General features: G+C 48.3%; 1 protein-coding gene across 9 annotated transcripts in view; it reads left to right on the top strand.

Annotated features, from left to right (window-relative positions):
* Positions 1-23,832, top strand: part of AUTS2 (activator of transcription and developmental regulator AUTS2) — a 1,013,113-nt gene that overhangs the window by 982,008 nt on the left and 7,273 nt on the right. The window contains exons 7-15 of one of the 9 annotated variants that reach the window (XM_045571216.1): positions 5,152-5,620; positions 6,970-7,220; positions 8,246-8,487; positions 10,594-10,638; positions 13,385-13,480; positions 16,061-16,132; positions 17,298-17,327; positions 18,918-18,989; positions 22,590-22,731. In XM_045571216.1, coding sequence (XP_045427172.1) covers positions 5,152-5,620; positions 6,970-7,220; positions 8,246-8,487; positions 10,594-10,638; positions 13,385-13,480; positions 16,061-16,132; positions 17,298-17,327; positions 18,918-18,989; positions 22,590-22,731 — 1,419 coding nt within the window. Of the gene's footprint in view, positions 1-5,151; positions 5,621-6,966; positions 7,221-8,245; positions 8,488-10,593; positions 10,639-13,384; positions 13,481-16,060; positions 16,133-17,297; positions 17,328-18,917; positions 18,990-22,589; positions 22,732-23,832 lie in introns of all 9 variants that reach the window. The other 8 variants (XM_036411201.2, XM_036411202.2, XM_045571218.1 and 5 more) reach the window with 8 other exon arrangements.

Below are 23,832 nucleotides of genomic sequence, written 5' to 3' on the forward strand. Positions count from 1 at the left end.
TTGATTACTGTTGTTGTCGGTCAACTCAGGAGGAACCCATTTTCCAAACTTTTGGACTTTGCCAAGAGCACGCAATTGATTGGAAATTGTTTTTTGTGAACAATTTAAAGTTTTCGCAAGCTCTTGTTGGGTAATTTGAGGATTTTGCACCAAAAGAGCTTGAAGAGCTTCTTGATCAAAATTGGACACACAGCCTCGACCACTCTTGTCATCTAACGAAAAATTTCCCTCGCGAAATTTCTCAAACCAACGCTGGCATTTTCTGGCGCTAACTGCATCTTGACCAAGAGCACTACAGATGTTTTTTGCAGCCTCACTTGCTTTTCTTCCTAATTGGAACTCGTAAAGCATGCAGTGCCGAATATGCTCTTCATCCGCCATCTTCTTAGCCCTAGTTTTGCAACAAAAAACAAACCAAACACAAACTTTTTCAAGCAAAACTTGTTAATTGCACTTCACACGTTCTGTAGATACCACGTGTTTGAAGGTTATGTCAATACAAGTCAACGCCAAGCAAGATTTTAAACGAATGTTTAAAAACGACATTAATTATTACTAGACCCGATATACTCTCCGTGTCTATATTCAAACCACTGTTCAAATCCCCAGTCTGGTTTGCTTTTTTTTTGTCTTATTCAGGATGTTTTTAAAGGTAAAACTAAATTTCTGATAAAATTTTTTTAAGCAGTAATGTGATCACATGATTAAAAATTTGAATATATATGAATGTGTGTAGTGGAGTATCTCCTCCTCCAGTTCCCTGTTCATCTAGCTTACTCTCTCCCCACGCCTCCACACTGCTGTTGGTTTCTTGTGTATTCTTGTGTACACATAGAGCTCCTTTATGTGTAAAGTGAAAATGAATACATTATATATTCATTTTCTTTCATTTGCCCTAAAACCGTGGTCGGCAGACTGTGGCTCACAAGCCACATGCGGCTCTTTGGCCCGTTGAGTGTGGCTCTTCCACAAAATTCCACAGCCTGGGCAAGTCTGTTTTGAAAAAGTGGTGTTAAGCCGAAACCGGTTTGGCTCAGTGGTACAGCGTTGGTCTGCGGCCTGAAAAAGTGATGTTAGAAGAAGTTTAAATTTTTAAAAATTGGCTCTCAAAAGAAATTTCCATCATTGTACTGTTGATATTTGGCTGTTAACTAATGAGCTTGCCGACCACTGCCCTAAAAGCTAGCATATGCTCTACATTATCATACAGAGTTCCTCATTTGTTTTTATAGCCGCAGTATTTGCCATGTATATGAAACCAGTCCCCTAATGATTACACTTAAGTTGTTTCCAAACTTTTAATTCAAACCATGATGCTGTTTTATTGTGCTTACTAGTGTATGCCAAATCCTTACATATCAGACCAAGGGAACTCTTTTAGTTTTTTGTTTTGTTTTGTTTTTGTTTTTTGGGCTAAATGTTGCCAAATTGCCCACCAAAGTATGGGTTGAGATTCTCCTGGTAAAGTACCAGAGGGCCCATTTTCCCCAGGGAACTGTATGGAAATCAAACAAATTTTTTCCTAATTTATCCTTAAGTTTGTAAAAACAAATCTATTGTGTTTGAGTCAAGCTTATTGAGGTATAATTTGCATGCAGTAAATTCACCCTTTCCACTGTATAGTATGCAGTGTGATTTTAAATTGCATGCTTTTTACTAGCATGATGTGTTATTTTTATAATCACAAGAAGTGAGAGTTTTGATTCTCAAAATGTAATGAATGGAACTTCTAAATAAGACCAGTCTATTTGCACATTCTTATTTCTTTCAACCTCAGCAGATTTCATCTTTTGGTAAATTCAGAGCAATACAAAATGATTTTTTTTTTAAATGTATTCTTGCCCATTTTGGAGAAGCGCGGTAAGACAAATTGACTGTCAGGATGGAAAAAGCTTAACTGGGAAGATACATTTATTGAATAATTGAAAGGAAGAGGAAATGCATTACCGATTAGCTGCAAGAACGCTTGATGTCTAATACGCCTGGTGCGTGCCTCCAGAGATCGGTGTAAATGGGGGGTCAGGAAACCGTTTCAGCCCCAACGTGCCTGCCGGCCCCCAAACCTGCCACTGTCCTGCTCAGAGGTAGCAGCGCCGGGACGTTGAGGGAGTGACATAGCTTTCAGGTTTAGCCGGAGGGGCGTGTTCCAGCAACTCTGTAACTTTCCTAATCCTTTACACTGTCTGGTTGTACGAACATATTTTAAATGAATCCTGGAGTTACCATTATCCGCTTTGTTTTAGGATTTTTGCTTCTTAGGGGGCAGCCTAGAGTAAATCAGAGAAAGGGCTCTTGGTGGTGGCAGAGTTAGTGTCTGACTTAGGAAATAGCCAGGGGGCCTCAGGCAAGCGAGTTCCTTCGTTCTCTGGGCTTCTTCACTATCTGGTCAGAGAGGGTCGGAGGAGAGCGTTGCCCCTCACGGAATGGTCCACGCATCAGCATCACTCAGGAAGTTCTCAGAAAGGCAGGTGTGGAGCCCCGCTCCCGAGCTCCTGAATCCGAATCTGCATTTTAATCACGTCTTCAGGCGATTTGTGTGCACGTGGAAGTTTGAGGAGTGCTCAGATGGTCTCCCAGATTCTGGGCTAGTTCCAAAATCCGTGCCTTCTAGGTTCGTTCTTCTGTCATTCATCCCAGACTCTCATAGACTCGCAGGGTTTGCTGCAGAGGATTGTGTCTCCCTGTCAGTGACTGTGGGTGGCAGTGACTCCCAGGCTCACCCCCTCCTCTGACTCCGTCGGCCTGTGTTTAGGTTGGGACCCGGACATGGGCAACAGAGGAGACGAGAAAGCCATACCCATTTGCCTTCTCAGAGCCTCGGGACGGGAGCCCCAGCCTGCAGGACCTCCTGCAAGTTTGAACGCATGGTCCAAATTCTAGAGGCTCAAATAAAGAACCAGCCGGTCGTACCGGCACGCTAGATGCAATGCAGTACTTAGGTATTTCGAAAGTGCTTTTTTAGCAGCATAGTCCTCTGGTGATGACCCCTGGAAAAGGAACCTTTATGCCAGAGAGAAGCTTTGTCTAGACATTGGTTTGGAGGGAGATCATGAGTTTGGATGTAAACTTAATGGGACAGAAAGGCTGGCTGTCTTTATTCTTCGCCATTGCAGCCCAGAGAAAGCAAAGCAGTACAAGAGGAGAGCCAAGTGTCCCGGCCCCTGGAGCAGGCGAGACAGTCCTCAATTAGCTGCCAGAGGGTGGCAAGTCCTGCTAGTGCAAAGGGACCTTCTTGTTGAGGAAATGGAAAACCTCTTTTATTTTGTGCTGTGAGGCATCTGCCCCAGCCCTAACCGCCAGCCCACAGGGTGCACAACCTGTGATTTTCAGGGAGCTCATGTGATTACTCGCTGTGGAATATCTTGTGGAAATGACAGAAAAAGCACACAGAGGGAAGCAGAGCCTGGTTAGGGGAGTCTGCGGGCAGAGCGCCGCCCTCGTGGTTGAGGAACTCCTCTTCTGTCTGCATCAGGGATCTGGGTGTCCTCTTCCGGGCCCTCGGGTTGGAAACTAAGGGTTTTTTTTGGAATTCACAAAGAGTCAGCTTATTATAAGCAAAAATCTTCCTGGAAAGACTCTCAAGGCAGCACCCACTGGAGATACATCAGAGCAGACGTCAGAAGTCTGAGTTATTCCGCTCAGGCCCTTCCTGGGTGCTTGTTCCTCGCACCTGCAGCCCGTGCATTGTGTCCCTGTGCGCGCCCCGCATGACCCCTGGGCTGGGCAATGGCCATGTCCATGCTGGCCAGAAGTGCGCTTTGTCCATAAACCCCGTGAGGTCGGCCTTTGTGCGTGCTCTATAGGTCAGCGCTCTTTTACCAGAAGAACATTGGAAATAATGAACTGCTCTGAAGCAGATTCCGGGAAGATGAGCAGGACGTCGTACACACAAGTACATCCCCAGAGGTGAACCGGGCAGGGAGGACGCCCTGTGTTCTTCACGCCGGACACGGCGAGGTGGGACGAGAACGTTGTGCCGCAGCAGTTCGTGTGGGGAGCCTGGCACAGCCTCATTGCAGAGGACCCCGGGGCCTAGTCCCACTTACACGTGGTGCAGTAATAAAAGGCTGGGTATTTGTGCACAGAAATGTGGAGGAGAGCCTCTTTCTGCCAGATGTATACAAAAGCACTCGCTCATAAATAGGGCCATTTTAAAATATTTAATGCCGTGTTTGTCTTTCGTTATTCTGTTAGAGAGTTTTATGGAATTTGGCTTATGGGGTAATCAGCTAGATGTGATTATCCCTAAAAATCTACTTCCGTGTTTCCCCGAAAATAAGACATCCTCCGAAAATAAGACCTAGCACATGGAAAGATAAGAAATCTCCTGAAAATAAGACCTAGGGCAACTTTGGGAGAAAAAATTAATATAAGACACTGTCTTATTTTCGGGGAAACAGGGTAGATGTGGCCTGGACTTTATGACCCTTGGAGGAACACATGCCTTTTAAAGTCGTACAGGAGCATCTGTTTTCCGAGTTTCTTTCATGATTGTAGAATTTTCTTTATTGCATCGAGGCTTAGTCTCAATGTCTCATGTGGTGAGTTCTCCTGGAGGGTGGGGGCGATCCTTCAAATGCTTCAGCAGGTGTAGTTGCCAGTAACTTTGATTTAACTTTTGGTCTCAGTTGATAAGCATTAGGAGGCTTGATGCTTGACCAGAAGTCTAGCCCTTGCTCAACAAAAAATTATTTCACTAAAAGTGAAGGTGCCTCATCTATCAGAGTGGGAATTGGGGAGGGAGGCAAGGCCAAGAAGAATCATCTGTGTGCAGTTAAGTAACCTGTGCTGTGCTTGCTGCTGTTGAATAACATGTGCTTTGCTGCATTTGCTATTGGAAACACCTTCTGTATAGCCAAAAACTGTATTTGTTTTTTAATCAGAAAATGAACTTGTCGGCTATTGTTTTTAATTTTGCTTTATAAAAGGCTCTGCCAAGATTAAGGAAAACATTGATTTTCAGACTCGGGGGTGGGGGAAGGCAAAAGCTGCCCCCCATCCTCCTCATCTCTGCAGCTGGTGGAACCCAGAAGGGAAGCTCGGACCTGGCTGAGTGGGGACAGTTCGCTCTGGTCTTGGAGTTGCTTCCCCTCCTGTTCCACACCCACTGTCACTCACGGCCTGTCCTTCTGTCTTTGCTCTCCCCTGCAGATTCGGAGTTGGGTGTTGGCACACTTCCCGAACACAACAGCCAGGATGCAGGGCCGATCGTCCCCAAGATATCTGGTCTAGAGAGAAGCCAGGAGAAGAGCCAGGACTGTGGCAAAGAGCCGATCTTTGAGCCCGTGGCGCTGAAGGACCCCTGCCCGCAGGTGCCGCAGCCGCCGCCCCCGCCCCAGGCGGAGCCCCAGCCCAGAGCTCCCGCTCAGGACCCCGACTCTGTGCAGCGCCCGGAGGCCCCGCCTCAGCCCCCGCGTCCGAGCACGCAGCCACCGCAGGCGCCCCCCGAGGCCCAGCTCCCGCCGGCTCCCAAGCCGCCCGTGCAGAGGCCGCCCCGGCTGCAGTCCCCCCAGCTGCTGCACCAGAGCCTGCCCCCCGTGCAGGCCCACCCCGCCGCCCAGAGCCTCCCCCAGCCCCTGTCGGCCTACAACAGCAGCAGCCTGAGCCTCAACAGCTTAAGGTGAGCCACCTGCTCTGCTGCTGCCCGGCCTTGGCATCTTCTGTGGGAGGTTCCCGGGGAGACAGGACTTCCTTGTGGAAACACGGTCACTGTGTTCTCTCCGAAGTAGAGACAGAAAGGGGCAGTGAGGTGAGACTTGGTCTCCGGGGGGAGGACAGGCTGGGTTGGGTAGTGAAGTGTCTAAAGGCTCCTGAGGGAGAAGGCAGGAAGAAGGAGGATGCTGAAGAAGCAGAGCTGAGGGTGCCATGCCTGGAGCCCAGAGGGTGAGGCGGGAGTGGAAGCCGGAGGCCCAGCACAGACACCTGAGGGTTCAGTCCAGAGGGCCTCCGAGGCGGGAGGAGTTTGAAAGGAGCTGCTCACGGAGGCACGGAGGGTGGGACTGAGGGGCAGTCTGGTTGGAGGTGGGTCAGGCAGTTGGAGAAGAAACAGGCTGGGTGTCCACAAAGCCGTTCCTTAAGAGAGACCCAGCCTGCCTCTGTCTTGTTCTGCCAAACGGCGAAGGAGGGATGAAAAGCCAGCCCAGAGGAGAGCTGCGGAGGACAGGGAGGCGGGACGCCTTGTCCAGGGTTGTGACTCCAGCACCGCATGCCTAGTGGGCCTGGTGTCTTTGCTGCTGCTTTCCCGGCAGTGGTCTGGCTCTGGCGTGCAGGGGCTTGCTTTCCCCTATCTTAGGGTGACCAGATATCCCAATTTTTATCAATTTGTCCTGCGTCCCGCAGCATTTTTAAAAAGTCCCAATTTTTCAAAAAATCGGGACTTTTTTAAAATGCCGAGAGACAAATAGTTAAAAATCGGGACGTTTGGTTACCTTACCCTATCTGCAACAGGTGAGGAAACGGCCAGCTAGGGAGCTGTGGCTCCCACCTCTGCCCAAGGCCATTTCCATGGCCTCCAGAAAGGAGAGGTGACTGGGAACCCCAGCTCCCTGGCTCACCTCTTCTCTGTGCGACTTCGTTTCCGAGGTGGCGGTCAGACAGGGCGAATGCCAGTCCTCGCTCCCACTCCCTGTGTTAGCTGTTGCTTTCTCGGAAGCGTGGCTGGTGTGGGTGGGAAGGCTGGGTCTCCGGGGACAGAGAGGAGAGCCTGGCCACTGAAGGGGGAGCGGTCGGGTTTGGGGCCGGATCGCTGTCTGGACAGACAGTAGCTGTGTCTGCGAGTGGCGGCGGGTGCAGGGGAGGCGTGAGCTCCCGAGGGGCTGTGCACAGGGCAGAGCCTCTGAGGAGGAGCCAGAGAAAGGCATTGGAAGGCTCTGAGCAGGGAGACGGGGTTTTTTTTTTTTTTATTAAAGAAAATTAATTGCTTGCCTCTTTTTTTTTTCTCTCTCTCTCTCTCCTGGTCTCCAACAGCAGCAGCAGAAGCAGCACTCCGGCAAAGACCCAGCCGGCCCCTCCTCACATCGCCCACCACCCCTCCGCCTCCCCGTTCCCCCTCTCCCTGCCCAACCACAGCCCCCTGCACAGCTTCACGCCCGCCCTCCAGCCTCCCGCGCACTCCCATCACCCCAATATGTTTGCCCCTCCCACTGCTCTGCCTCCTCCACCACCACTGACATCAGGGAGCCTGCAGGTCCCCGGACACCCGGCGGGGAGCACTTACTCAGGTAGGACGGAGGCCTGAGTCCCACTCTCCCTCGCCGGTGGCCTCACCCCTGTCTCCATTGTCCCTGATCGCTGGCTTCTGTGCATTTAAGATTTGCAGTTTTGTTGGGTGCCGTCCTATAATCCTTTGTGGGCTGAGACTCGGCGTAAACATGAACTAGCACCCACACCCACCTGGCACAGGCCAGGCAAAGGGGGCACGCCAGAGAGAGCCACTGTGTTTGCAGCCATGAGTCTTGGTCACCACCGTTAAAGTGAAATGCGGATCCCGTGCCCTGTCGCCCGCCTCCCGCTGCAGTGGCCCGGGCTTCCCCGGGCCCGTGTCTGCCCCGCTCCGGGCTCTGGGACTGCAGCCGGGCTTAAGGGGCTTCTTCCGGGTGGACAGGGCCTGCTGGCTCCGGGGTGGGCAGCGCACATACTGTAACAGCGCACCCCAGAATTGTAAGGGCAGGCCTAGCATTGGATCGTGGGTCCTTTTCTCCTCACCTGTGTTCGCTGGTCGGGACCGGTGCCCCATTTCGGGTTCACAGTAGCGATGTTAGACCTGGTGCAGAGAGTCGTCACGCAGATTGACGAGCTGAGCTCTGCCCTGTAAACAGCTGGCGGTTAATTAGCATGCCGGTCACTGTTCTTAAGCACTTACTGGTACAATGTTAATCCCTTTAACCTTCAAAACAAGCCCCTGAGGTAGGCAGGAGTGTCCACCGATAGGTGAGGGAGCTGAGGCACAGAAGGGTGGTGAGCCACGCCCACGGCTGGCAGCCCCAGAGCGGGAAGCTGACCTGGGACATTGGCCCGGAGTCTCAGCACACCACCTCCAAAGCCGAGCGCGTGACAGCAGGAGGATCGCACTGCGGCCGGGCCCTGTGAGCGTCAGCCTCCATCGGAGGCCCCGGCTGCACCCCAAGAGCCCTGTTCCTGTGCCTCCTCCCCGGCCCCTTCTTGCTCAGGCACGAGGATGTCCCGTTCTGAAGGAAATGCCTGTTGCAAGGAAAGGTGCCATCCTCCTCCTCCCCTTCTCTTCCAGAACAAGACATCCTGCGGCAGGAGCTGAACACGCGCTTCCTGGCCTCGCAGAGCGCGGACCGAGGGGCCTCCCTGGGCCCGCCGCCCTACCTGCGCACCGAGTTCCACCAGCACCAGCACCAGCACCAGCACACGCACCAGCACACGCACCAGCACACCTTCACGCCGTTCCCCCACGCCATCCCGCCCACCGCCATCATGCCGACGCCAGCACCTCCCATGGTGCGTACCCCAGGCAGAAATGTGAGGATAAGTAGAGCACGGCTCCCAGTGCCGACGGTGGGGGGGAGAGGGCGGCCGGGACAGGAGATCGGAGGGGGCATGGCGGCGGCTGGGGGGGCTCCTTGGGCCTTGTCCGTCGTGTCTTGGCTGGAAGGAAGGGGCGGTGCGTGCTGCAGCTGCACTGGGCCCGAAGGAGGAACTTCCCCAGAGATCTCCCCAGCATGTGGGTGCGTTTTATCCTGAGTGCCCTCAGGATGGTCGCAGCCAGTGTTGGCACGTAACGTGACTTACAGGCAACTTTGTTTTCTAGGAACATGCTGGGGGTCGCCACCAGATACACAAATCTCTCTGTCAGGGCTTTGCCACCCATATTAGCAAATCAATGCTCAGAGAGTGCCAGGGGCAGGAATATGGGGCTGGGGGTGGTCAGGAGACTTGGGACACATGGGGTAGCCTGCCCTTTCAGATACTGGAGGTTTTTAATTTCTTGTATTCTATAAGATGGTGCCCGTCTGCTCTTGTGCTCTGTCGGCAAGGGGCCAGGTAGCCATGCACCCTGCAGGGACAGAGCCCAGCCCCAGGAAGAGGTATCGCTGGCCATGACCGTGGTCTTAGTCTTGACTGGGGTCCAGTGCATGCTGGGAGAACTCGCTCGGACTTTTTGGTAACTTAGCATTCCTAGTAACTAATGCTGTATTAGGATGCTCAGTCTCCTGAAACGGAGCCTTGTCCACAACAGTATTAGAGTGGTTTGCTTAGTTTTTTTTTTGTTTTGTTTTGTTTTTTAATATATTTTATTGATTTTGTACAGAGAGGAAGGGAGAGAGATAGAGAGTTAGAAACATCGATGAGAGAGAGTCATCGATCAGCTGCCTCTTGCACACCCCCCACTGGGGATATGCCCGCAATTAAGGTACATGCCCTTGATCGGATTCGAACCCAGGACCCTTCAGTCCCCAAGCCAACGCTCTATCCATTGAGCCAAACCAGTCCCGGCGGTTTGCTTAGTTTTTGTTAATATCAAATTAAATACTTGATTTTTAAGGCAGTTTATATAGGCATTGTGAGAAGAGATTCAATTCATTATTTTTTTAAAATAAGTATATTTTAAAATATTTTTTATTGAATTCAGAGAGGAAGGGAGAAGGGAGAAAGAGATAGAAACACCAACGAGAGAGAATCATTGATCGGCTGCCTCCTGCACACCCCCTGCTTCGGATTGAGCCGAAACCTGGGCATGTGCCCTGACTGGGTATGGAATTGTGACCTCCTGGTTCATAGGTCAATTCTCCACCACTGAGCCGCATCAGCCAGGCTCAATTCCTGATATTAAGAGGCATTCCCTTCACCAAATTTTGTTGCCTCTCTTCCCATGCTCTCCTCCACTTTTCTTTCCAACTTATTTTTTTAATATTTAATATAAAATAAAAGTTTATTTTATAAATTTATTTAAAGATTAGAGATGAGGTCTTGGGACCAAATTCTGTGTCTTTTTCTTTTTCTGGAGGCATTAGACTTTTCAACAATTACATCTTCAAGGGCTTGTTAGGCTGGGAAAGTGTTTATGCCGCCTGAGTGAGGTGTTCCATGAATACGTTACATCGGACAGTGGGAATTACAGCACCCAGGTGACAGCATTATGTAGAGGAAACAATGGCACCCTCTTTTCTGCTCAAGAAAAAGCTTATGCGCCCTAGCCCCAAGTGCTCTGTGTTGGGCCTAATGCATTTCAGGAGACAGCTGAATGGACAATTCTTCTGCCAAAGTGAAGGTGAAAATGGAGGAATTCTCTGGACAAATAGGTCATATGCTGCCTTCTCTCCCATTTGCTCGAGAAACTGCCTCTTTCTCCAGGTTAGATGCTCGGTCTGGGCCAGCCCGTGAGCACTGAGACAATAGTGCGACGGGGACCTAGCCGCCGTGTGGATTCTCACTTCGTTTTTCCACTTCCGTTGGTTTCTTGTCAGAGAGAGTGACTCAGGAGCTCGTATGGTTTCGTGTACAATGAGGTCGTGGGGTCTGATGGCAGCCTACTGACCGGAGCGTGCGTAGGACCACCTCCCTGAAGCAGGGAACAGAAATGCAGATTCTCTTAAGTAACTAGCTTTTGCTTTAATCCCTTTACAGTTTGACAAATACCCTACAAAGGTTGACCCATTCTACCGGCACAGTGTGAGTCTTCCTACCATGCTATGCGTTCCATGTAACCGCTTTTCCATTTTCCGTGCTCTCGCCTCAGACCCACGAGTGACTAGCAGCTTTCCTTAATCATCTTCGCAAAGAATGCCCATTGCTCCTCGTCACTTTTGGATGCTTGCTTTTGTGACGTTTGCTTTTGGGTAAAGATGCAGTATCGTCTTTGGAATCAAAAGATCATAAGTAAACCTAAGACTTGGAAGCCACGTTGGACTTCCCTGGAAGCCGGGCATCGGTCCCGCAGAGCAGGGGAAGGGATTGGGTGTGCAGTTGAGTTGTACTTTCAGGGTTTCAGTCAGCAGTTGAAATGTCATCAACCACACAATTCCTGGAATTTGACTGGAGTTACTTCCTCCGAATAGAAAGTATCTTATCTTTCTGACCCAGGGCTCTTCACCAGGCAGGTGTTTGGATGCCCGCAGAGCACCTGCTGCTCTAGTCCTCCCATGGCTGGCTTGCTACAACTGAAAACAAAGATGTAAATGAAGGCCTTAAAAAATGAAATGGATGATTGTTTTCTCTTTAAGCTCATTCTTCTTTATTAAAAAGTATACTTGCTTCACACAATTTTAAGAGTCTGGTCCGGACCTTAACATTGGTACCAGCCTCAGTTTTATGTCCAGTTACTTATAAGACAAGGCCTTTTCTTTATAGATTGTGGATATTTTGATTGTGGAGTGAATACTGCATCATTTTTACCTGAAATTGTGCAAGTTTCTTTGCTCGGTGGCTTATTAGTATTTTTCAAATGAAACCAGGAGGAAGGAGGATTAATAATTGCTTGTAGCCATGTTCACTCACCATCCTCAACTGTTCTTGCTTTGATTTTTTTGAATAGTGTTATCATTTGAATAAAAGTGCAACTTAATAGGTGGATTCATTCATGCTAAACACCAGATAATTAGACACTGTATTAGTCCTGGGTGTATCTGAGGAGTCAAGACTAGAAAATATTGGAAAACAATGAAGAACTAGTCTTAAGACGTTCAGAAACAACACGAGGCAGGCCTCTTCAGAAAGGGACATGGAAAGTGTGTTTGAGCTCATGGGACCCATCTTAACAACCACCAGATCTCTGCCCTTTGTCCCTATCTTACTGATTTGAATTAAGGCCCAGCTAACAAGACCATCTTAGAGAAAGTTGGGCATCCATAGGTGGCTTGCCTTTCTGATGCATACTCCTCAGAGAGTTCTAGATTGAAACTGGAGAGTGAGCCTAGGGACCTGGATTTTTGGAAGGTTTACATTTTATCGCTTACATACTGAAGATTTTTAGTCAAGGGGGGATTGGTAGCTATATTCTAAGAGCATCAGTAATGGAACCAGGCGAAAGGAAAATGGTGAGAACACCATTTTTTATTGACAACATTAAAGTAAAAACACCCACCTGGAGGCAGAGCAAAGAAAGTTGGGTGTGTTTTAGTGCGGCATGTATTTAATTACTCTGCTTCATGCAGTGTACTGTGGGAGTTGTTTCATATTACTAGTTATCGTGGGTAATATGTGAAATGCTTAGTCTCCCCTGCTTTGGGCCTTCGGACGTTATAAGGGGAATTAAGATGCAATGCACTCGAGTATCTAAAACACAATTTTAGACTTAAAAGTAGTTTTAAATGAGGGCACTTGGCTTGCAATCACTGTTTAAGTGTATGTAGTTCAATATCAATTAGTCTGGAAAACTTTGCTGCATCATTGAATGGAGAAAATGAAAGAACGAGAACAGGATTCTAAAATGTGGATTTCAGGCATTACCTAGAAATAGCTAACGTAAGTGCGTTATTAGGAAAGCTTAAATTATTACTGTTTATATATATTTATACACACACACACACCCATATAGGGGAGATGTTACTGAAATATCTGCATGGTGGTTGGATCAAAATAGGAACCAGAGCAATAGAATCTCAGAGTTTTTAGAGGAAAAGATGTTTGCATTGTCTTCACTATTGCCCTATATCTCTTTCCTCCACTGTGCTGTCTATAAACTATTAATTCAAGAAAATTTACGTACTTAATTCAGAATCATTCTTCTCCCTTCTCTGACTGGGAGCCTCCAGTGAACTTGTCCATCCTGTGGAAGCGTGGGCGGCTCCACTGAAGGTCTATATTGAGTCCTGTTATTTGATCCTCCCACAAATATTTGTCATCAATTCAGATGAGACAATTACATTGTCCTCTGGAGCTGCCACTTCTAGAACAACCTAATGAAGCAAGGATTGTGAATATTTTCTCATTTCCTCAAACTATTAAAAATCTAAAAGAACTAATTGAGTTTTAATGGTACAAAATCCTGGAACTCATAAAGACTTGCTTCTTTTTCTTCCTTTTTTTTTTCCTCCTCTCTTTTTCTTTTTCTAATTAACTTGTAATTTTCTGGGCATCTTATTTGGCTCAGCACCCCTCCTGTTTTTTATATGCATTAAAACCTCCAACCGTTTAGGACTGGTATCGATTTAACAATTAATAATTAGAAAAGCTCCCTTTCTAATGATGTCCTCATCTGGGACATCATTTGTTGACTGATTGATTCTGAACTACTTTTAAGTTTCTGAGTTAAGCATTCGTGGCATATCTGTGTGATCATTTCATCGTGGCTTCTTGACTAATAGCGTCAGCCTGAGATTGCCTGGCTTGCTAATGTCGCTGTCTTTCTGTGGGGAGGGACTTGGAGCGCATTGTTCATTCACCTCCTGCTAATGGCTTTTTCCCTCTCTGGCCACAGCTCTTCCATTCCTACCCTCCTGCGGTGTCGGGCATCCCCCCTATGATTCCGCCCACTGGCCCTTTTGGTTCACTTCAAGGAGCATTTCAGCCGAAGGTAAGCACCTCTCGGTGGAGACTCACGCGCGTGCTTGTAAATGGAGCCTCAGCCAAGCACGCGGTGGGTTCTACCATCTCTCGCCTGTAACTTCTCTGGGGTCAGAGTGGGGATTTTTTTTCTAGTCCATGTAGTTTTAAACTTTAGCCGAATTCAGTTTTCAATTCGTACCACCCACGTCATCTCAGTCGAGCTAGGATTTCCTGTGCTCTTTAAAAATATCAGAATATTATGTGTATTTTCCCACCAAAATTGTGGGCATAAGCTTCTGGTCAGAATTCTGTCAAATGTCAGATGTATGTGCACAAAGTTGTCCTTGGGGGTGTATTTCAATGCAAAGCTGAGCCTTTATCGATTTTAACAAAAGGGAAGGAAAAGCTTCTAGAATAAAATTACATCTTTTTAACTATGGATTTTTATCCTCCCTAGTTGCCCCTCAGCCCCATGTCTGCCCACAACGAGCATCACCAGCTTTCCCTGCTCTTCCCCTCTGCCCCACAGTCCTCCCGCCCTCACTTCTACCCTCACTTCCACCCCTCCTCTGCACAGCCCCTCCCCTGCACCGGACACTTGCCAAAGCCAAGGTACTGTCATTGCTGACATCCTGATATGAAATTAGCCTTTCCTACCTCATCAGGGATATGCTACTGAACTTGTGCCACAGTTACCTCTGAGGGTCAAGACTTAGGGGTAATTCCCGGAAATTCGACCCTTTTATGATTTTAAATCTGCTACAGCCCTTACCTTACTTTCATTAAAAAAAAAAAAAAAAAATTTTTTTTAAAAACAACAAAACCTACAGTGTACTTCTCATGCTAGGATCCCTTCTCAGATTTTAAAGAGGAAATTTGAGTGTGTGAGACTGGTTTTCTTGTTATTTTCCATCTCATTTCTTAGACAAAAATACCTATTTTGGGCCAGAGTCTCGCAGGATGAGCACATATTACATTTCCAAAAGCTTGCTGCCTTAATACTAGAAATAGAAAAAGAAATTAAAAAGCATTAGGGTGGGTGGCTACACCTTAAAAACCATATTTACCTGCACAGGGTTACAGTTTATAAGCCAGGTTATATATACACAAGGCTTTTGCGATGGCTGTGTTAAACACCTCCTGTCTTAGGATAAAATAATGGTGATTTTTGAACTCCTTCCCCCATCTGCTCAGGACTACTCCCCCGGACCCTAGTCTGGCCCCTCTAGGTTTCCACAAATCTCTCTCACATCCCCAAACAGACTGGTAGGTCATTTAATAAATTAGACTATTTCCCTCACTCACAATTATCCAATCACACAGAAAACTACATCTGGGCAAGAAAGTGTCTCTCCTGGTGTTGAAATAGGCCTTTCCAGGCCATCTTACTGATTGAATATGTAGATTGCAGTTCATTAGTGAGTTCTTCATATGTATGCAAATCAGGCTGTTAACAACTCCAGCTTAATTGTTGGTTGTACAGCAGCTGATTGCTTTTCTTTTTTTTTTTTCCTCCTCCTCTTTATAGGCAAGCTTTGTGCCTAAACCTGAGCTTTCTCCCCTATGCCTTCTCCCCCAAGTTACTTCCTGGTGTGAAGGGATTCTTAGAGGTTGTGATTTCTTGAATAAAATACCTGGGGGAAAATCTTCTGAATCCTTGACCCACTAGGAAGTAGTGGCTGCTTGTGCCAAAAGTAGGCTTTTTGTTGCTATTGTTAATTCAAAGGACTAAAGCCTACACATAGGGTTAGTGTTGTTAATGAGGCCTAAGAAGGGTGTGGGAATAGGAAAGATGAAGCAGAATTACTTTAGGAATCACTGAATGCAAATCTGTGTGGTCCCTAAATTATGTTCTCCTGTCCCATTTCCACCGCTGCTAATGAGTAATTACGGAGCATAATTCCTTGTTATTGTCTGCCAGTTAAAATTTAGAGAGTTCGCTTAATGTCTGTACAACACTTCCAGTTATTCTGATGAGAAGCACCTGATAGAGCAAATTAGGAGGATGTTCACTTAGGCAGTCCTCGGAATGCCTGTTTGGTGATAAAGCGGTGACGGGACTGCGAATGGCCGGTTCCGGGACAGTGTTTCCACATCTTGATCCTCGTTTTGTCCTGCCCTCTTCATTGCAGCAAACTGGCCTCTGGCTTCAGGTGCCATTGCTGGAGAGAGGCAGTCTCTGCCCAGGGCGCCTGGAGAGCATAGGGCGTGGGTCCTGGCGGGTGCATGTGTGGTCACTGAGGAAAAGGAGGTTGTAAACTCGTGTGTTCCAGAATGAAGCAAAATCGGTGGCTGGGCGAAAAGGAAGGCGAAGGGATTGAGAAGTACAAATTGGCGGTCCCAGAACAGTCCCGGGGACGTGCAGTGCAGCTTAGGGAATCGAGTCAGTAACATTGTAGTAACTAGGTATGGCGCCAGGTGCATGCTGGGAATATCAGGGGGAGCACTCTGTGAAGTGTATGATTGTCTAACCATCGCGCCGTGCACCTGAAACTCTGCCACACAGAACTGAACATAAACAACGGCGTTTGACTTCTGTAATTTTGAGTGAAAGCATGTTGTGATACACATGATATGCTCCCTCAGTTGTGGTCTGATTAATTTGTAGACATCCAACCCTATCGATGTTGCTGCTCGGCCTGGGACAGTCCCGCACACTCTGCTTCAAAAGGACCCGAGGGTACGTACAAAGTCAGGCTTGATCCCAGGTAACAGAGTGGGAAGGGGGTTTTGCGTGGGACAGCCAGCCCAGAGCTCGCTCCTTCTTTAGCTCATCCCACTGAGCTGTTCCTTCTAGTTTGTGGAAGAAAAGGCCAGTTACTCTTCGAAAATAAAGTCTCCTCTGCTCACTGGTGGCCACCGGATAGGGCGTGCCGACTTGGGGACAGAGGAATGGCTTACAGTCTGAGGTCAGGGATCTCACACTTCTAGCTCGTGTTAGGTAGCATTCAGCTCATCTTCTCCGTCTGGATGTCTTTACATTTCTCTTAACACCAAAGAAATAACTGTAAAATATTTTGAATAGAAAAGCACTGAGCATTTTTTTTCGCCCCGGAGTCAAGAAAATCTGGCTCTGCTCTAACATAAAATGTCCATTTTGCTGTGGTGGTGTTACTTATTCACAGTGTCTGCTTCTACGTACTCTCAAAAAAAAGAATTTACAGTTAACTATAACCTTGTTCATTGATTGTTGTTTACACTCATCTTTGTAGTACCTGTGCAAAATGACTACCTTTTACAATATTGTCTTTTTCCCTGGGTAAGGGCAGTCAGAAATTGGTGACCAGAGTTAGGTAGAAGTTTAAAATGACTCAACTATGTAAGTATGTTTATGATGTTTAGTGAACTTCTTTACAATGTCTAATACCTCTTAGTGCCGTGCAGCCATTGAATTAAGAGTGTTGATCGAGGTAGCCTAGTTCTGCTCCGTGTCAGGAAGGACACGCTCCCCAGATGCCCGTTCCCATCCAGCCGTGCGTGTCCTCTGTCTGATGGCCCTTCTCCCTCGGACCCAGGCCACGTGGTTTGGAGGGGCTGCCTGAGGTAGTGAAACTCCTCAGATGTGTAATGTGAGCAGATCCTGTTGCCCAGAGGGCAGACCGCTCTTGATTGAACTTGTTCAGGGGGCTTGTCAGTGCAGCCACCAGGGCTTGTGATGTGGGGGAGGGGACAGTTGGCACTTTTGATGGTGTGAAAATGGGTTAATTATCCTCCAAAAGGGCTTCATTTAAAAGTAAAATTCTAACATTTTAATTTCCCCTCCTAATGAAGCACTACAAATTTGTTAATTAGAGCAATTGTCTGAGTGACAGGCATGTAACCAAGTTGTCATTTTCTCTTCACAGTTGACAGATCCTTTCAGACCCATGTTAAGGGTAAGGAGCTTCTTCTGGAACTGTTTTCACAGCCTCTTGGGTGACTCCCCGCGGGTTAAAAACACAAATCCACTTTGAGGAAACAAGCCCCAGGAGCTCGGGAATGGAACATTGCAGTGACCTTTCCTTGGGTTGGGTTGGGTTGGGTGTCCCAGGTGGTATGATGGCAAATGGCCCGAACAGTTGTGCTTTCGTGTTGGAGGAAACCAGGCTATTGAGGTGAAGCTAACAGAAATCCACCGTAGTCCGATGCTCTTGTTAGCAGCACTGGTGAAAGATTGGGCTAGTGGGAACTTGAAGGGAAGAATTGACCACAGACTGAAAGTAGGGTTTCCCGGGTCCTGCTGTCCGTCTCGCACCTAGAAAGTCTGGGGCTGTTTGCCTGGGCCGGGGCTGCCTCGTTCTGCAGCAAGTGGCATCGACAGGTCATGGCTGTTCGGCCTACTTCTCCGGTGCAGAAAAGGGTGCCCGTGAGCCTTGGCACGCTAATGTCTTTAGAGGGCTGGAGCATGGCCAGCAGATGATCTCGGATGAACACTGATGGACTTGGTTGGTTGGGGCGGTGGGGAGATAGATGGTTGGCTGGAAGATGGATAGCTGGAAGGTTCCCTGCCATACCTAATCTGTTTCTGGTGTGTAACATCAGATGATTCAATTCCTCAAAAAGGGGAAAAAGGGTTGTGCCATCACTTAGGTGATGACCCATAATTTCTTTATAAAAGAACACTGACCCAGACTTGGATTTAAGTATATGTTTTAGAACCCACTCCTTCCTGTCCACACTGGAAGTGGCTGTCCTTTGCCAGCGTGGGGATGGGCATTGTTTGTCCTCGCCCAGCCCATAGTCAGTGAGCACAGACCTGGAGCTCCTGGGTAGATGACGTAGGAAGAAAAATGGTGGGAGAGAGGTTCCCTGCCTCCAGGTGGGAAGACGGCACACCACAGCCGCTCCCCCCGCCCACTGAGCAGGACAGGAAGTGGCCGTGAAGAGGCCTGGAGAGGAGGAGGAACTGCGCACCCTTCTTTCTCTCCTTGTTTGACTTAGAAGGGCAGTGCCCACAGCACGAATGGGCAGTGCCTCTCGGTGAAGCACCCGTAAGAACGGGGCTTCAGTAAACTGTGGGGACCTCCTTTGTCTGCTTTGGGGGTTCAGGAGAGCCGGTGCTGGCGGAGGTTACCCGAGGCCCAGATCCTCTCTTGTTTTGAACTGACTCCCAGGCCTCACTAATGAGCTCTCGGAGTGGCCATGTTTGTTAAGCAGGGTGCCCCTGTCCCAGGTCTGCCAGCTGGCCCCAACAGAAAGGGAGCAGAGGCACAGAGGAGGCCTCGGCGTTTGCCATCCTGTCCTGGGTGATGGGAGGTTCTCACCAAGCGTGTGTTCTGAGGAGCCTGCAGTTCGGGTCCTGTGGGAGGGGGAGGCGCTGACGGGGCCCTCGGCCTGGGCACTGGGGAGCCTCGGGCAGAGGCACTAGAATAAACACTGTTGTCTCATGAAAAAGCCTCGGTAGCCCCAATCTGGCTGGAAGCTTTGGGGAAATGAAGGCGGTTTTCTTGGAAAGGCCTCCTGACCACGTCATGTTTCTCTTTCAGAAACCGGGGAAGTGGTGTGCGATGCACGTGCACATCGCCTGGCAGATCTACCACCACCAACAGAAAGTCAAGGTCAGTCCGCCTCTCCAGCCCGGTAGGGGCCGGGGCTGGGAGTGATCTCCCCCACCGCGTGTGATCTCCCCATTGCATGTGATCTACCCACTGGGTGTGATCCCACCGCGTGTGATCTCCCCACGTGGGAGCATGTGAACAGATTCGAAGACCCCTGGCAGGCAGGATCCAGTCTCTATTAAAACGTGGCTTAGAATCTTACTATTCATTGGGGAAACCACCAGCAAAAAGACAAAACAGAGGCAAACTGACAACTCCCTGATGATTTTTTTCCTTGAAAAAAGATGAGATCCCAAAATAATTAACCATTTTAGGGAAAACCCATAGACCAGGTGCCTCCAATGGGACAGGTTTATTATCGCAGACCCTGAGAGAGTCTCAGGGGGAGTGGAGCAGCGGGAAGACCCGTACAAGAGGTTTCTTCCCTGTAAGAAGGGTGTGCTCTTTTCATTTTAGAGCTTTAGGGAAGTGACAGAGGAATGTAAGTCCTAAATGACACTTCAGAACTGGCATTAGCCAGGCACAGATTCAAAATGACTCCTGTAGAGGCAGTATTGGTGTGCCCTGGCCCTCCTGATGACCGGTGCCCGAGGTTAGAACCCAGTCTGTACTTATCAGAACCACTGGCCAGTCTCCCCCTGTCCACGAATGGCTTTTCCTTTCCATCTGTTCCCATCACACAGGTGAACACATAGCATGCTTCACCAGGCCTTTAGGGCAAAGTAGGGAAGCGGTCAGACTTCTGCAGGTGACCAGCTAGGACATCATTGTTTGGGGTAGGGAGCAGAGTACCTGATGACTTAGGTTTTACATTTTTTTTTTAAAATATATTTTATTGATATTTTACAGAGAGGAAGAGAGAGGGATAGAGAGTTAGAAACATCGATGAGAGAGAATCATCGATCAGCTGCCTCTTGCACACCCCCTACTAGGGATGTGCCCGCAACCAAGGTACATGCCCTTGACCGGAATCGAACCCGGGACCTTTCAGTCCGCAGGCTGACGCTCTATCCACCGAGCCAAACCGATTTCGGCAGGTTTTACATTCTGTGTAACTACGCCTGGAAAAGGGAGGGGGAGAGGGGATTCCCCCCAGTCACTGCAACAAACTTCAGTGAATCCAGGTTTTCAATAATAAGTTTTTAGTCCCAATAGTATTTGGGAGCCATTAGGAGAATAAGAAGGCAATAACATGGAGGGCAAGCAATTGACCACAGAAGTGTGTTTTGTTTTTGTTTTTTTCATGTTTCTTGTTTAATGGTTACATGGCTTTTTAAGAACCAACCTTTAAAAGTTTGAAAGCCACTCAGATATTTGCTTTGGTGGCAAATACCTGCTCTTTCTATAACATCCTATCGGTGAGCTCTGCTTGCTTTTCCTTCACTATTGGGGAGGTTTAATGAGAAGCCTTGTGGTTTGGCTGTGTTTGTAACGGGTTGGGGTGGGGATGCACCTTGAAGAGTTGATAACTAGATGAGAGTTGACACTTGGCTCACCTCGCTTTCTGTTTTGGGTGCGGTTGGTGGATGGTAGGCGCAGACATGTCCTCCGGTAAGAGATGAAGGATGCTGTGAGTGCCCTTTTAGCCACTTCCTTTCCATGAACATGCCCCCGAGGACGAAAACCTTCATTATCCCGATTCAATTAGGAAGGCCTCTTCCCGACGGGCTGGCGGTGCTGTTCGCCTTCCCTCTCCGGCGAACGCTCTGAAATCCCCAAGCGCCATTTTACTTCATGGACCTGCTTTGTGGTTAATGGAACTGTGCTGTGTACCGTGCACTATTAGCACTAAATAATTTGGCAACCAAATTAAAGGAGCCATTCAAAAGATTTTTATAGATTTATAGTGAATTAGAAGCTTCGTCTAGGGGTTTGGCTATTACTTTATAGCGGGACTTCCATGACAGTATTCCCTGTAGATGTGAGCAGAGATTACATCGCCCCCCTTTTTCTTTAACGTTTGTTTACTCATTCTTTTAGCCACTCGCCAAATACTTGAGAGCCTCCCGCCTGCAGGTTCCCTCCTGTGCCCGGCGGACGCCGAGGGCACTCCCCTGCCCCCTTCCTGTTGCTTAGAGCTCAGTGGCGAGGATCAGGGCGCTCCTCACCAAGGGTGAGCGTGCTGCCTGCTTCCGGGGGGCCGGCTCCCGGCTCCCAGTGCTCAGGTAGCTTCACCCTAAGTAGGTGTGACGGAGGCGTGGGCTGGCGGCCAGCAGCCCTGAGGAACAACAGCATCTCTGATCTCACCGTGTTGACTTGGACAGCGGGACAGGGTTTACTTACAGCAGAACAGGAGGGAGTTGGTGGAGGAGTGGAACCCCGTGGGCCGAGAGTGTCAGAGGCAGCTAAGGGCTGTGCAGGACAGGGAACTGGAGAGCAGGGAGGAGGTGACAAGGGCAGGGAAGCTCCGGAGCTTTGGACCCCCGGCCCGGGATTGGTGCTTGTCCAAGGGGGTGCGAGGCTGATTCGGAGAAAGGGCTATTGAGAGTCGAGAAGGCAGAGCAGCTTCGAAATGATCATGTCTGAGTGCTGCCTGGCGGGAAATGTAGTCAATAGTATCTAGTAACTATGGATGATGGCAGGTGGGTACTGGAAATATCAGGGAGGACACCTTGTAAAGGATGTGATAGTCTGACCACCCTCCTGTACACTGAAACTAATACAACATAATATTGAATGTAACCGTAATAGAAAAAAATAATACTATTAAGTGATAATTTCAAGTTTCATCTTGAAGTATATATTGCTGTGGTATAAAAATAAAATTGATATTTGCCCATTAAAAAAGACAGTGGATTAAGGACTCAGGAAGCAGATTGGATGCCAATCCCCGCAGCCCAGGGAGAGGGCGAGTGGACAGGTGAGCTTGAGGGCAGATGTATAAATAAGACGACATAGTGCTATTGCCGTTGATGGCAAGGACTTCACAGCGAGAGGCTCCTGGTGGTTTTCTGGCCTCGACTGATCTCTTCTCAAGTAATTGGGGTTAATGGGCAAAGAAAAGACCCCTATTAGTTAAATTAATATTCCTACTTTATTTGCATGGTTTGTTTGTGTTTTTTTAAGTGTGTAACGATGATCATTTGAAAATTAGCTTGTAGGCATACAAATATTTCTTCATAACTTTCAGTTCCTAATGTACTGTGATCTATTAGAGTATGGTAAAGAGTCATTAAACAATTAATTTACACACAAGACTATTCGTGTAGAATTCCTAATAAAATGAGCTTTATGCTCATTTATTTTAAACTTGCTAAAAATGGGCCTTTTCTTGGAATTACACGCTACTTTGGAGGGGCGGTGGTTTGAGTAAATAAAAGTATGATTTTATTGCCACTGGAGCTTCTGATTTGAGAGACAGATGCTGCCCAGTAGCCAGCCCTGCTGCCCTCTCTTGGCTGCGCTGCTCTCCTGGCATGGAAGGTTAAACTGTGTGCGTGCGGGTCACTGGGTCCTCACGGCATTCGTACACTCAAACTCAACAGAGGCTCTCAGAGCCCAAGGGCACCAAGTCTCACGGTCTCAGCCCCTCTTTAATGTCTTTCTTCCCTGCCGATCCTCTGGAACGTCATCTGTTCTCTCCCCCCTTTGCTGCTTTAGAAACAAATGCAGTCAGACCCACATAAACTGGACTTCGGACTGAAACCCGAGTTCCTGAGCCGTCCGCCAGGCCCCAGTCTCTTCGGAGCCATCCACCACCCCCACGACCTGGCCCGACCTTCCACCTTGTTCTCTGCCGCAGGTGAGTTCCGAGACAAGTTGTTCTCAGGAGGCTGTGTGTTCGCACTCGGGGCCACCGCTCAGTCACTCTCTAGAGAACGGTCCGAGCCAGCCATGAGGCCACTCTCAGTGCAGCGAGGAAAACGGGCCTCCTTCATTGATGCATCCTTTTTCCTTAAAGAAGGAAACAGACATCATCTTTCCCTGCAGGCACTCCCGTTGCTTTGGCTTGTTATTTGCTTCTATATTAAGCCAGTATAACTCACAAGCACATCCAATGCTGCTGAAGAAAGATCAGAACGTTTGCAAGGGCACATGGGAAGGGATCGGCCCAGCACTTTCATAAGGATGTGGTCGCCCTCACTTGGTGCCCACAGAGCTGGCTCAGCCTCTTTGCACCACGCTGCTCAGTCAGGCTGTGTTTGGGGGTCTCAAGATAAAGAAATACAGCTGAGACTTGAATAGCACAGTTTGAACCATATGGGTCCACATTTGTGTGGGGGTTTTTTCACTGAATACACACAGCACTGCAAATGTTTTCTTCTTGATTTCCTTATTGTAAGGAAATGGCATATAATACAACTTAGAAAACATGTGTTAGTCGAATTTTTATCAGTAAGGCAGTGGTTTTCAACCTTTCTAATGCCACAACCCCTTTTTTTTAATATATATATATTTTATTGCTGTTTTACAGAGAGGAAGGGGGAAGGATAGAGAGCTAGAAACATTGATGAGAGAGAAACATCGACCAGCTGCCTCCTGCACACCCCCTATCGGAGATGTGCCCGCAACCAATGTACATGACCCTGACCGGAATCGAACCTGGGACCTTTCAGTCCGCTCTATCCACTGAGCCGAACTGGTTTTGGCTGCCTCGACCCTTTAATGCAGTTCCTCATGTTGTGGTGACCCCCAACCATAAAATTATTTTCGTTGCTACTTCATAACTAATTTTGCTACTTGTTAATGAATCGTAATGTAAATATCTGTTTTCCGATATTTGCATTACGATTCATTAACAGCAAAATTACAGTTATGTTGCAACCCATAGGTTGAGAATCTCTAGCAAGACCATCGGAAAACCGGACGTGAGCCTCTGTGCAGGGGGTGGGGGGCATCCACT

Source organism: Pipistrellus kuhlii, unplaced genomic scaffold (genome assembly GCF_014108245.1).
Source record: "Pipistrellus kuhlii isolate mPipKuh1 unplaced genomic scaffold, mPipKuh1.p scaffold_m20_p_4, whole genome shotgun sequence".
In the NCBI taxonomy this organism is placed as follows: domain Eukaryota; kingdom Metazoa; phylum Chordata; class Mammalia; order Chiroptera; family Vespertilionidae; genus Pipistrellus; species Pipistrellus kuhlii.